The 13,873-nt window shown below is 43.0% G+C and overlaps 1 protein-coding gene across 1 annotated transcript in view; it reads left to right on the plus strand.

Annotated features, from left to right (window-relative positions):
* LOC149281451 (cell adhesion molecule DSCAM-like) overlaps positions 1–13,377 on the plus strand; it is a 196,343-nt gene extending 182,966 nt beyond the window's left edge. The window contains exon 33 of the mRNA XM_089499302.1: positions 13,037–13,377. Within this exon, the coding sequence (XP_089355428.1) occupies positions 13,037–13,377 (341 nt within the window). The remainder of the gene's footprint in view (positions 1–13,036) is intronic.
* Positions 13,378–13,873: the final 496 nt, after the last annotated feature.

Here is a 13,873-nt window from a genome sequence, read left to right on the forward strand (position 1 = left end):
CATCATATTCTGTTTCTATGTTACCAATCGCAATTAGTGACGGAACATGAAAGAGTTTGAGCATAAACACAAAACTGATTGCTTTATGCTCAAATAAACATTCTATTTAGATTATATCTTCCCATGTTGATCCTTATCCTCGCTCCCATAAACACAATGCAGATTCTTGGGGCCTTTGCTTAAGATCATCTAAGTTACTGATACAATGGGATGTCAAAATTCGGCATGTTGAGTAGCTGCCGAACGCTTCTGGTATTGAGGTATTTCTTCTCGTTTCCTTTTTCTTCATCTCAAAATGACCGCATTGCCTCTTAATGACACGTGGTGCCAATTACAGCACACAACTATGGAGGTTGTGATGGCTAGGCACAGTCCTCCATTTTGTCTCTGTGCTGGTTACAAGGGAGATCTGTGATCTGACCAACTTCCCCGTGGAGCACTGGAGAGCCTGATAGCCCAATAGAATGATTGGTCCCGGGTTATACGGCAGAGGAGCAGCCATCCTGCGCCGGAATACGTAACCGATACCCGTCTTGTCCCCAAGTTCTCATGACATTTCAGCCAAAAGCTTCCAAACAATGAAAATCTCTCCTTCCCTCGTGACAATTCCCTCGCTCTCCTTGATGATCAGATACCTCTACTGTCACCATGACAACAGGTCCATCTTCGCGGCAGTCACCTTCTCCCCGTCGGAGCTGCCGCCAATAATGAAGATTCCCTCCCCCCCCCTCTTCATTTGTACGCAGATGCCAGATAACAAGAAACAACTCCATTTCACATTAAAACAAGCTATTGGCAATCATCGGGCACGCTGATCTGATTATTAAAATATATCATATCGCCACACGGCTGGCATCACATTAATAATAAATAAAATCCATTTCTATTGAATTTTAATACTGTTTTGACTTCAATATTGTGTGCCTTGGGGATCGCCACTTTTAGCCAGGCCTGGACTGGGGGTGATAAGCGGCCCTGGCACTTTAAGGCCAGTAGCCGCCCGTAAGCAGCATTGTCATGGACCACATTTTGGCCGAAAAAACGCCTACATGTGCCCGCTTATCGTAAAATAAAAACTTACAATAAAAAAAGCTTAGCTTTTACTTGAATTACAATGTCCTGGGTAGTAATTTTCCTATTATACTGCATTTAAGTAGTAATAAGGCAGCCTAAGGATACTTATCTAATGTCAATGTCTAGTAAGGCTCGATGAAGTCATTTAGATGTTATTATAAACTCCCGAGGTGACCCGCTGCTTCGGCGAACAGAAAGGCAGCGTGCGCACCTCTTCAGGATAATGTGGCTGGCTTCAGATGGAAGATTGTGTAACGGATATTGTCAGCTTTTCGATGGCGTCGGAGATCGGGCATTACATTCACAATGCGGGTTCCGTAGTTAATTTGCAGTATCGTGAAAGGGCCTTTTCAAAAGGCGAAGGAGCAATCAAACCCAAATGTCAACCCTGTTCTTTTCTTTGGTGTTCAAATAGAGGAAGAAGACCGTGAAGCCGATGCGCTTGACAATGGAACCCCCGTTACAATGAATTACTCAGCCATGCCACAAAGCAAAGATATACAATCCGATAGTCACAACAATGTGTGGCTTCCAAGCAACTGGTCGGGTTAATGTGTCAGGTTAATGTGTCTGGGTTCACTGTCCGGATGACGGATTACCTTCCTTACATACCCCCCAGATAGACATGCATATGTTTCTATGCATATTTAGCATGATTTATTTACCTGTTATCACAAAACCTTGGGTTCCACCATATCGAATATCCATATCATGACCCTTCATGCTATATATTCAGTTAAAAATTGAAAGCTTTGATGATCGTAGTACGGTACAAAAGAGTGATGGGGCAGACAGGAGGAAAAGAGATTCCCAGCTCATTTCACTGTACTGATACATAATCATGCGACAATCTCTATAATAAGTCAGACTTGGGTAACTAGGTGCGTAACGCAGTTTGTCATCGCATTGTTTTCAAATTAACAGCAAAACAATATAATTAATTGATAACCACTATCAATCACAATTCAGTGGGTCGAGGAAGCTGGAGCCGGCAGCAACTTCATCCAGTATACATAACATGAAATTTAAGGGGCGTTATGGTGAATTTGTTTAACTATTCCAAGTACGTGGCTGTGAAGCGGCCTGTTATACAGAACTCTGTGTGGAGTCCTTGGCTTGCAGGGTTCCATAAACTGTTTTATATATATATATATATACTTGTTTAAAATAATTTTGTTGGAGTTGTCTTAATTCTAACAAATTTTTATCATTTTTTTCCAATCATATTTTATTTTTTTGAGCTCGATAGAACCCGAAAGACTTCGTAATTATAACGGTAGTCAGCGGCACAAAGAAAACGCAGTGAATGCGGCTGAAAAGCTCCCGTAGAACCAAAACACTTAAATGTATCTGCAGGATCAAAATGATAAGGAAAGACTAACGGGATCTCTGTGCGGCTCGGAGGGGAGAAGAGGAGAGAGAGACATTTAAATACATAAAGGGGGGGCGCATTTATTTCAAAGGATGAGTCTCTAATCTAACACTAGAGGCTTGGTTTAGTTTAATTTACTGAGAGGGTGGTAGATAAGTGGAACAGCCTCCCAGCAGAAGTGGTAGAGGGTAATAGAGTGAGGGTATTAAACATGCATGGGATAGACATACCGCTCCTGAATCCAAGACGAGCCCAACAACTGGAGGAAAACTGGTAGCAGGGCCGGCCGAAGACTTAACGCCGCCTGGGGCGAAGTTTAAAATGCCGCCCCCCGCCGACGCCGGGGGGGGGGGGGGCGGCATTATCTACCCCCCCCACCGGTACTTACCCTTAAACAGTCCTGCGGCGAGTCTCCCTGTGATGCCACGGTGCCGGCTTGTAATGCTGAGCGCCGGAAATTCACGTCACTTCCGGCGCTCTGCATTACAAGCCGGCACCGAGACCAAACAGGGAAACTCGCCGCAGAGGAGAGAGAGAGGGGCGCCGAGCGGGTAAGCGAAAATCACTCGGTGCCTCTCTCTCTCTCCTCCGCTTCAAAAAAAACCGCTTGGGGCGGCAAAGTGCTGCCCCTTCTGAAGTGCCGCCTGGGGCAATTGCCCCAGTCGGCTCCATTGTAGGGCCGGCCCTGACTGGTAGACTTGATGGGCTGAAAGGTCCTTGAATGCCATCAATCCCTCTTTAAAGCACCCTTTTGGTACAGAAGGGGTTAATTGTTACCAGCATGCCTTTAGGGTAGCAATATAACTGTGTTCATGCGCATCCTGGCACAGCGCGTCGTGTTACATGCCCGATACAACCGACGGCAAAGAAAGAAATAAATGATTGCGGTAATAGCGAGCGCAGAGTACATTTAACTTTTATTTCCATATAAATCGTAAAATGTTACAGGAGTAACGAGCTCGCAGGCACAGAGCTTACCTCCCTAACACGTATACACGCGGATGAGGAGGGAGTCCGTGGCCTTGTGTGCGTGTCTTAAGCATGTCCATCTTGGCATACGTGTTCCCATCACAAATATCCTGACACAGATTGCTTGGCGGAAACGGGAACCGGTTATGACCTCACAGGTACCTAAAAATAATTTGTTTATTTCAGAGAATTTTTAATCCCGAGAACCTTCCATATCCTCTTTCCTAAAGCTTTACTTTCTCTATAAAGGGAACTCTTATAGTGTTTGTTTTGTTGTTTATTTTGTCATACCTGCCAACTGTCCCAGATTTGGTGACAATAACCTGCAATCTGGGTTATTCCACTAGCACTATCATGTATCTATCTTCCACAATGACCTTCTGCTGTAGGCTGATGTGCGACATCACGGCCGTCTCGTGTGAGTCCTCGCGCGTCCCCGTGCTCCCAGGCCACGATGTTTCCGAACCTGCAAGGACCAGACTCAACGAGCTCCTCGTCATAAAATCTATTCACAAAATCATTCCGCTCAGAAATTGCTTTTATGTAATTAGTGCTTTAATAGTAGGGCTTTAATCCTCTATCTGACAGTGGAGTGAAGACACATTCAACACGCTAAATCGTGAATAAAGTACCCTGTGTGTATACAGTATATATATATACCGGATATATAAATATTATATAAAACAATGCGCTACAAGCAGGGTCAGCCGTTATGTTACCAGCCGGTTCACACGGAACGCTGGGGGTTAAACAACATTCTTTGTTGAGTTGAGTTGCCCAGGCACAGAGTGACGTTGAGTTGAGTTGCCCAGGCCGGCTCAACTGATCTGGCTGCATTATGTGGTACTGTGACTGTATATAAAAGTCAGTTTAGTTGCCCATTAGTCGAGATTTGATGTTGACTTGGTCGGGTTCACTGGCAGTGTGCAGCAAGTCACCGGGGAACTCGTCCGTTCACAGAAAGCTGACAGTCAGGTTGAGGATTGGTTTGAACGTCACCTAAACAAAGAAGAGCGAGACCCCTTTATGGAGAACTGACTCCAGAGTTATTTAACCCCAGTAGGACTCCCAGGCCTGGTCTGGAAATTGTCTGACTTTGTAGTAGGAATGGATGGAAGAGACGCGATAGCAGGTGGAGCATTAACCTCCTCCATGGATTTCCCATGGTGCTGATAGAAAGCTGGCCTACAGATACACGCCTGCAGATAGATACACCCCCACTGATACACGCCCACAGATACATGCTACAAATACACCCTCACAGATACACGCCCACAGATATACGCCCACAGATACATGGTACAAATACACCCTCACAGATACACGCCCACAGATATACGCTACAAATACACCCTCACAGATACACGCCCACAGATACACGCCCACAGATATACGCTACAAATACACCCTCACAGATACACGCCCACAGATATACGCTACAAATACACCCTCACAGATACATGCCCACAGATATACGCTACAAATACACCCTCACAGATACACGCCCACAGATATACGCTACAAATACACCCTCACAGATACATGCCCACAGATATACGCTACAAATACACCCTCACAGATACACCCCCACAGATACACCCCCACAGATACACCCCCACAGATACATGCTACAAATACACGCCCACAGATACACGCCCACAGATACACGCCCACAGATATACGCCCACAGATACACGCCCACAGATACACGCTACAAATACACCCCCACAGATACACGCCCACAGATACACGCCCACAGATACACGCTACAAATACACCCCCACAGATACACGCCCACAGATACACCCCCACAGATACATGCTACAAATACACCCCCACAGATACACGCCCACAGATACATGCTACAAATACACCCTCACAGATACACGCCCACAGATATACGCTACAAATACACCCTCACAGATACACGCCCACAGATATACGCTACAAATACACCCTCACAGATACACGCCCACAGATACATGCTACAAATACACCCTCACAGATACACGCCCACAGATATACGCTACAAATACACCCTCACAGATACACCCCCACAGATATACGCTACAAATACACCCTCACAGATACACCCCCACAGATACACGCCCACAGATACACACCCACAGATACATGCTACAAATACACCCCCACAGATACACGCCCACAGATATACGCCCACAGATACATGGTACAAATACACCCTCACAGATACACGCCCACAGATATACGCTACAAATACACCCTCACAGATACACGCCCACAGATATACGCTACAAATACACCCTCACAGATACACGCCCACAGATACATGCTACAAATACACCCTCACAGATACACGCCCACAGATATACGCTACAAATACACCCTCACAGATACACGCCCACAGATATACGCTACAAATACACCCTCACAGATACACCCCCACAGATATACGCTACAAATACACCCTCACAGATACACCCCCACAGATATACGCTACAAATACACCCCCACAGATACACCCCCACAGATATACGCTACAAATACACCCTCACAGATACACGCCCACAGATATACGCTACAAATACACCCTCACAGATACATGCCTACAGATAGTATCAAGGAACAGTCCTGTTAAGATGATCAGATGCCGGCTGAGTGTGATATGTGCACACAGAGGCCAGATTGGAACAAGAACAAAAAGGAATGTGTCATTTTTTTGTTCCAGTCCAAATGCAAAAAATGCATCTTGTGTTACCGTTCCTCTGTTTCTGTGACAGGTATGTAATAACTGTAATATCTGCTCATGTAATAATTGCTGATTAGGCCCCATAGCCTAGTCCATGTGGGGGGGACGTCTTCTACATCAAATAAAAAATATTATCCTATTAAATATACGGTAGGTAACGGGTAGGAAATATTTAAGGCACGGCACCTTTCCTGAGATAATTATTAGACTTCAGCATCCGGAATGTCAGTTGGTTCTTTTCTTTTTCTTTAAAGAACATGTTGTCACAGAATTAAGATGGCATTCGTTCAGATACCCTGCGAGCCAATCGATTTCTGCCCGCACAGGCATTTGGCAAGCGGAGCCCTATTTTCAATACACAGGCCTTTTGTTCACATTTTCCACGCCTGGATGTGGCTTATGTTGTACTGTGCCTGAAAATACTTATTTTCTGTATTACTTAGGCCCGTTCCGACACGCGGGAGTTTAACCCGTATCTTCTATATTAATCTTACGATAGAAATCCTCCCATTTAGCCAAATATAGTTTATAACGTGATTGGCACCTATAGGACTGACTGAAGCATCTCAATGTGTCCGGCTCAGAGGAGAGAAACAACCGGCCATCATCTAAAACTAGAGGGTCAGAGGCTTCGATGGAATGTAAGGAAGTTTTACTTTACTGAGAGGGTGGTAGATAAGTGGAACAGCCTCCCAGCAGAAGTGGTAGAGATTAATACAGTGAGGGGATTTAAACATGCATGGGATAGGCATATGGCTCCTGAATCTAAGACGAGACCAACGACTGATTAAGGTCTGAGTCTTTACGGCAGGAGAAAAGGGGAGACTAGACGGGCCGAAAGGGGCCAATCTGCAGGGAGAGTCTATGTTTCTGTATTTCTACACGAGGAATAATAAAGCTTCATAAAGAGCAAACATTTATATTATATGAACATAAATGTTTAGATGGTAAAAAAATCATCTTTTTTTGTTAGAAACATTGTGCTAGCAGGATGGCAGATGTATAGATCAAGAGACAGGTAGGTTTGAGAAACATCTGTGTTGTCTATCATTTATGACATATCATAACGGGGGCAAATTATATAAAATGGGTCGTACAATTTTCGTTCTCTATTTAGGTTTGATTTTTTTGCGGGGGGGTGGGATTATCTTAAAATAACCTTTTTGTATATCATGTGGACAGATATGATATCTGTTGGAGCTGCTTGCAACCTACATATCCCGGATCCAGAAGCATATTGCTTCTGGATCCGGGATATATAGGTTGCAAGCAGCTCCTTGTAATGGAGTCTTTGGTTTTGTGCGGAGAGGAGTCAAGTGATCGTGTTTGTTTCTCATAACTCACTGATTAGTAAGAAGATCGTTATCTCACATCGTTAAAAATATATGAACAGGAGCCAAGGGTGGAAACCCAACGCCACCCCAACTCTTTGTTTCCATCGCCGCGTAATAATTAATTCACGACCGTTCCGTGTTTTGTTGTTGAGGCGCAGACCGCCGCTCGTCCTGTATCGGTTATCCGCGCGATAGAACGCTTTCTCGGGTAGCCGAAGGGATTATAAAATAATATAGGCTGCAGATCTCGATTAAAAAGGTCTTTTTGACCTATAGTAGAGTTTCAGAACGCAATCTCTTCTATGGAGATTGTCAGACACCATCCTGGATTAATCGGCCAACTCCAGCGTCATAAAACGTTCTTCGACTGTTATTTGTCCACCGGCATAGAATTCCAGGCAAAGCCCGGGGTTCTGGAAGACATTGTTAGCTCTGCAGCAGTTTCTATTCGCTAGGAACATAAATTAATGACCATGTCTACGGAAGGGGAGCGTTAATAACGAGAGAGACAGAAGAGGTTAGGGTGACCTCTTTGTGGTGATGCTTTGAATTAATGGGAAACATTGTAAACTTTTAGGGAAAGAATAAAAGCCTAATGTCGTCGACCTTCTTCAACAATCGTTTTTGAGAATTCCTACCGGGGCTGTTTATTCTTCTATATATACAATTTTACTGATACCCAGCGGCGTATTCTGTGGCGGCCCCTCTGCTGTGTAATGACCGGGGCCCTTGTACCCGTTTGCCGAGTTCAGCGATACATCCCAATTATTTTCCTAGTTTCAGTAATTATGCAGATCCTGAGATCGAGATGTAAAGATGGCGGCTCCCGTAGTTTACACATTGGGTGGGTGATAATAGCTATATATTGCTTAAACACAACTATAGAGTGTATAGAACTGTAAAATATGGGATGTGATGATCTGACTGTTTATTGCACGGTTGCTTTTGAGGACGTTGTTGCTTTTTAGCGCACAAACAACTGTTTTGATATTCCGAGTCCTGGAAGCCTTCCACGTGGAATTTGTTTCCGATTGCTTAGAATAATTCATTATCTGTTACAGCTTGCTGGCTCATTTACCCATCTGACACGCAGATCCTGAAATCCAACTAATCATAAACAGATCAAATGTATTGTTTGGTCAAATCTCTGTCTTGTGCACTGTGCAATCCCTTGTTTGTATACTGAATTTTAGAGCCACAGTCATATTTTATTTATATATATATATAGTAGCATTCAAAGGTTTTAATTTGGTCCAGCACTGATGGGGTTAATGTTGTATATGACTATTGTAGCTGGAAATGGCAGATTTTTAATGGAATCTCTTCATAGGCATACAGAGTCCCTTTATCACTCCCATCACTCCTGTGTTCCAATGGCCCTTTATCACTCCCATCACTCCTGTGCTCCAATGGCCCTTTATCACTCCCATCACTCCTGTGTTCCAATGGCCCTTTATCACTCCCATCACTCCTGTGCTCCAATGGCCCTTTATCACTCCCATCACTCCTGTGCTCCAATGGCCCTTTATCACTCCCATCACTCCTGTGCTCCAATGGCCCTTTATCACTCCCATCACTCCTGTGCGCCAATGGCCCTTTATCACTCCCATCACTGTGTTTGCTGATCCAAGTAAGGCCAATTGATGGTTAGAAAACCCTTTTGCGATTATGTTACCACTAGAAATTTCTAGCGGCCCTATGGGGCCTGATTGGCCAGTTGGGTAATAATCCTGCTGGGCATGTGTGCCTAGTCTCCCTTGGTGTTCATTATATCTGTTATTGGCACTGTTATTTGCTCTGGCGTTTTAAGGTGATAAGGCTTACACGGCTACATGTATGAAGTCGGTGTCCGCGTGCTATAGAGTATAGGCGATAAAGGGATTGTAAGAGGTGCTATTAGGCAACCGCCCCGCCAGGCATTTGCCTGATGGCCGGTCCTGGCCCGCTTGGTATAACAGGGCTACATCGTGACCCAGGTCACTTATTCCAGGTCATTCAGTCAGTGACAAATAACACCGAGCCACAGGAGAGACCCCAAAGCTTGTGTTTAATCTTTTCTGCATTAGAAGGAATTTTCCTTCATAAACAGCCAAACCGCATATTTTTCCCACCATTAATCCAAACCGTGGCTCAGGCTGACAGCAAATGAGTTTAGAGTAAAACCTTTTACATGATCTAAACTTACAGGAACGTTAAACATGTTAATATCAACACAAGAGAAATAATCCGACGCAAAGCCGCCCAAGCAGCCGTCATATGTAAGAATCACAGATACTGAATATCACGCGTGGACAGGATCAGTACCTGTGTGTGAGAAAACTCTTGTCCTTGTTTTTAAAAGAAAAGCAAATTTTGTCCAGTAAAATGGATCAGAAATCCAGCGCAGACGGGGTTAATAACTATTGTGGCTGGAAATGGCTTATTTTTAATGGAATATCTTCATAGGCGGACAGAGGCCATTTATCACTCCCATCACTCCTGTGTTCCAATGGCCCTTTATCACTCCCATCACTCCTGTGTTCCAATGGCCCTTTATCACTCCCATCACTCCTGAGTTCCAATGGCCCTTTATCACTCCCATCACTCCTGGGTTCCAATGGCCCTTTATCACTCCCATCACTCCTGTGTCTCAATGGCCTTTTATCACTCCCATCACTCCTGTGTTCCAATGGCCCTTTATTACTCCCATCACTCCTGGGTTCCAATGGCCCTTTATCACTCCCATCACGCCTGTGTTCCAATGGCCCTTTATCACTCCCATCACTCCTGTGTTCCAATGGCCCTTTATCACTCCCATCACTCCTGGGTTCCAATGGCCCTTTATCACTCCCATCACTCCTGTGTTCCAATGGCCCTTTATCACTCCCATCACGCCTGTGTTCCAATGGCACTTTGTGTTCGCTGTTCCAAGTTTACATTTAAAAGGCTAATTGATGGTTAGAAAACCCCTTTGTAATTATGTTACAGCTAGAAATGTCCTTGTTTTCCATGAAAACAGCAAAGTAACCCCAAACTTTTAACCTGTGTATATATATATATATATATATATATATATTTATTAATATATATACACACACATTTTTGTTGGTTTAAAAATGTTAGGAAGCCTGAAAGTGTGTCTTACATTTAGGATTTAGCAGAACCCCCCCCCCCCCATACACTCACAAAAGCAACACCACAACAATGTAAAGGGACCACACAGCTATCTAATGCATTAAAGCAGCAGAGATCCCGGACGGAATAGCTCTTTTATCCTTTTTGTTGCTAATTTGTTTTTATTTTTTTTAAACACTTTAAATAATTTAAAGTTGTTTCAACGCAGAATTCAGGTCGTTGATAAGTTGATAATCTCCTGTTAATAAGAAGACGAAAAAAAAAAAAGGTAATTAGAGCTCCGGGCCGATGAACCGTGCCACGCGCTGATTAACGTTCTGCAAGGAGAGCGACGTCTCTCAGCTTCATTGTGCTCTAACAAATTGGCGGCTGAAAGAGACAACAAAATCCCATTTTATTCCGGAAGACGAGAAGCGACTGGGAGCCGCGTCCTTTCTTCTCTGCTTTCAACATCGACTGATACAATAAACCTAGGTTTTTGGGTTTTTTCGGCACAAAAAAAACAAAACACTTAATGGCACTTAAATGGAAATCCAATTGAAACGAGGAAGAAGTCATTTTCTGAGAATGTTTTATAGGTTATAAGACAAACAGTTTACCGGCTGGATCTGCAGCCAAGGTCACGGTAAAGTGCCTCGGGATGCGAAAATAACCGTTCTTACGGCGTGTGATGGATTACAGCTGTCTAAACAGTTATTTTAGGTTAAATGCTGCAAAAAAACCTCACATCCAACATTTAGAAGTAACGGTCATGTGGTACATAAGGTTAAAAAATAGGCTGGAGATGAGCATTTAATGAACCCAATCAACCCAAATAATCCCAATATACCTCTATAAACACTCAATGCTCATTCAGAACGGGCATTTGCTGAAATGTGGCTGATTGTAAGCTCTTGAGCCGAGCTCTCTATCTAATGTATCGCTTCGTCTTAGTCTGTCTGTTCTGGTTTCGTCAGACCCTTTGAACGTAGGGACTGTAAGAAGCGCCACGGGAATTGTTGGCGCTATATAAATAAAAGGCAATAACAATGTGGCATCCCCAGTTGGTACACAGAGGCTAGGAATTGCCCCAAAATAGGGAGATCTAAAAAAAAAATGTAATTAAAAATGGTTTACTGTTCCTTTAAGATGAACTTTATTTAAATTGCGTGTTTGTCCACGAAATGATCAGATTCCTTACTCCGTTACATTACAATTGTCGCTAAATAAAACAAAAATCACAAAAAAAAAAAATATATGGAAAAAATATATATTTAATTTATATGAGAAAGGAGAATAAGACTGCGCGTGCCTTTTTGTTGACGTCTTTTAATACAAGACATGCCATTTTTTAGATATTTGAACGTTTCTGCCTAATTGTTGGGAAAACGAACATAAGAGAATAAGGCAATTTTTTTAAAAAAATTGCAAAATATCTTACAAATTAAGTATTATCTTAAAAATAATTATAATAAAGATAATTGCATTGCTTTTGGTAATTTCATATTTTTTTCCCATCGTAATGGGGATGTGACAAAAAAAATAAATCCAACATATTTTTGCAGGTTTTTCACCAAATTTTTTATGAAACTGTTATGAATTCTGTTTGTTTGCGGGTAGATGTCATGTTTTACAATTCACACAAATTTTACAATTCTGAGGATCCTGAGATTTGCCGAACGGGTGATTTTACTCAAGTCTTTGGCATTATACGAGACAAGGACATAAATCATACGTCGCTTATTAACCAGCCTCTTCTGTTTGGGTTTATCCAGTTTCTTAATCAAATATATTTGTGTATTTTTAACTGTCGCTCGCTTTAACCGAATCCATAGAAATATTGGGCTACCTTGTTCCGAATTATTGTGTACCGTTAACTCCAGCCGCACTTTACCGCATACAATAGCCGAGTATCACCTTTACATTAAATCATCTCTCTCTGCGTTCAAATGCGCAGCGCGATTTATGTGCATTGACGCTCCTTCCCTGCCCCCGACGATTTGCGTCGCAGGAGGTGCATGCGCGCGTACTCACCCGCAGCCGGCTCCGACGCTGGTTAGTGTGAGCGTTTCAGGGGGTTTAATGAGATCCCCCATGTGCTGAAAGCCGCAGCTGGCACGAAAAGTGCATGTAATAATGGCTGCTCTGCAGCAGGTAAGTGGCTTCATGAATGCAGTTTAATACTGACTGGGAACCGAGGCTGCATAATAACAATTATGCCAACAGGTTTGTTCAGTGTGCAGCCACTGGCGGAATACTCAACGAGAGTATAAGAGCAGCCATTCGTATCCAGCCATGGCTGCAAGTCCCATGGAATGCGTTTCGGCCCCTATCAGGCCCTGCTAGATATGATCTGAGTATTGGACATGCCCTTAGGCCTCTCATCAATGGAATACTTTTCATGTCTTGAATATAATTCTAACAATGTTTTATTCCCCCCCCCTCCCCCATTGTCTTTTAAAGGTGATGTGATGAACTTGCCGCCGTATCTTAGGATGGACTTTTTATTAAACCGAGGTGCTTCAGGAACTAACAGAGATTTGGGATTAGGGCAGGCTTGCTTGGAACCTCAGAAAAGTCGAACCCTGAAGCGGCCAACGGTCATGGAACCGATACCCATGGAAAACCCATCGGCACGGGAAGTACAGTCATGGCAGCCTAGCACCGTGGCGCCTTTACCTCCGCGGGAGGGAACAGAGCTAGGACAGGCAGCTAAAATAAGCAGTTCGCAAGAATCCCTGCTGGACTCCCGGGGTCATTTAAAAGGAAACAATCCATATACAAAATCATACACCCTGGTATAACAAAAAAAAAAAGGTTGTAAATACTAACAAATAAAACAAAATGCAAATCAAAAGCTACCTTTTTCTACTGAATACCAACATTTATAATTTAAAGGAAAAAAAAATAAATAAAAGGATTGCCAAAACATTTAAAAAGAAGAATTTACAGACAGTGCAAAGACTCGACACTTTTTTTTTTTTTTTTTCTTTTGTTCAGCTATGAAATATTCATCATCCTGGATGTCAAACTCTTAAAAAAAAAAAAAAAAATTCTGCCACATTTTTAATAATTTTCTACATAATGGTGCATGAGGACATATTACTTGAATTCCAGCACACCCAGGCAAGGAGTACAATTGATGCGGAATCGTAAAACGGCAGTTAACTGGAGAAGTTATCTTTGCACTTTTTTTTTTTTTATTAATCATTTTGTGTCCTCTTCTTTTGTTACATAGACCGCTATCAGAGGAGATAGACTGTTTCTATTTAATTTTTTTTTTAATTATTATTTTAAGTT

This window comes from Sceloporus occidentalis, unplaced genomic scaffold, assembly GCF_023333645.1.
Source record: "Sceloporus occidentalis isolate IW3139 unplaced genomic scaffold, rSceOcc1.0.p SCAF_132, whole genome shotgun sequence".
Taxonomy (NCBI): Eukaryota; Metazoa; Chordata; class Lepidosauria; order Squamata; family Phrynosomatidae; genus Sceloporus; species Sceloporus occidentalis.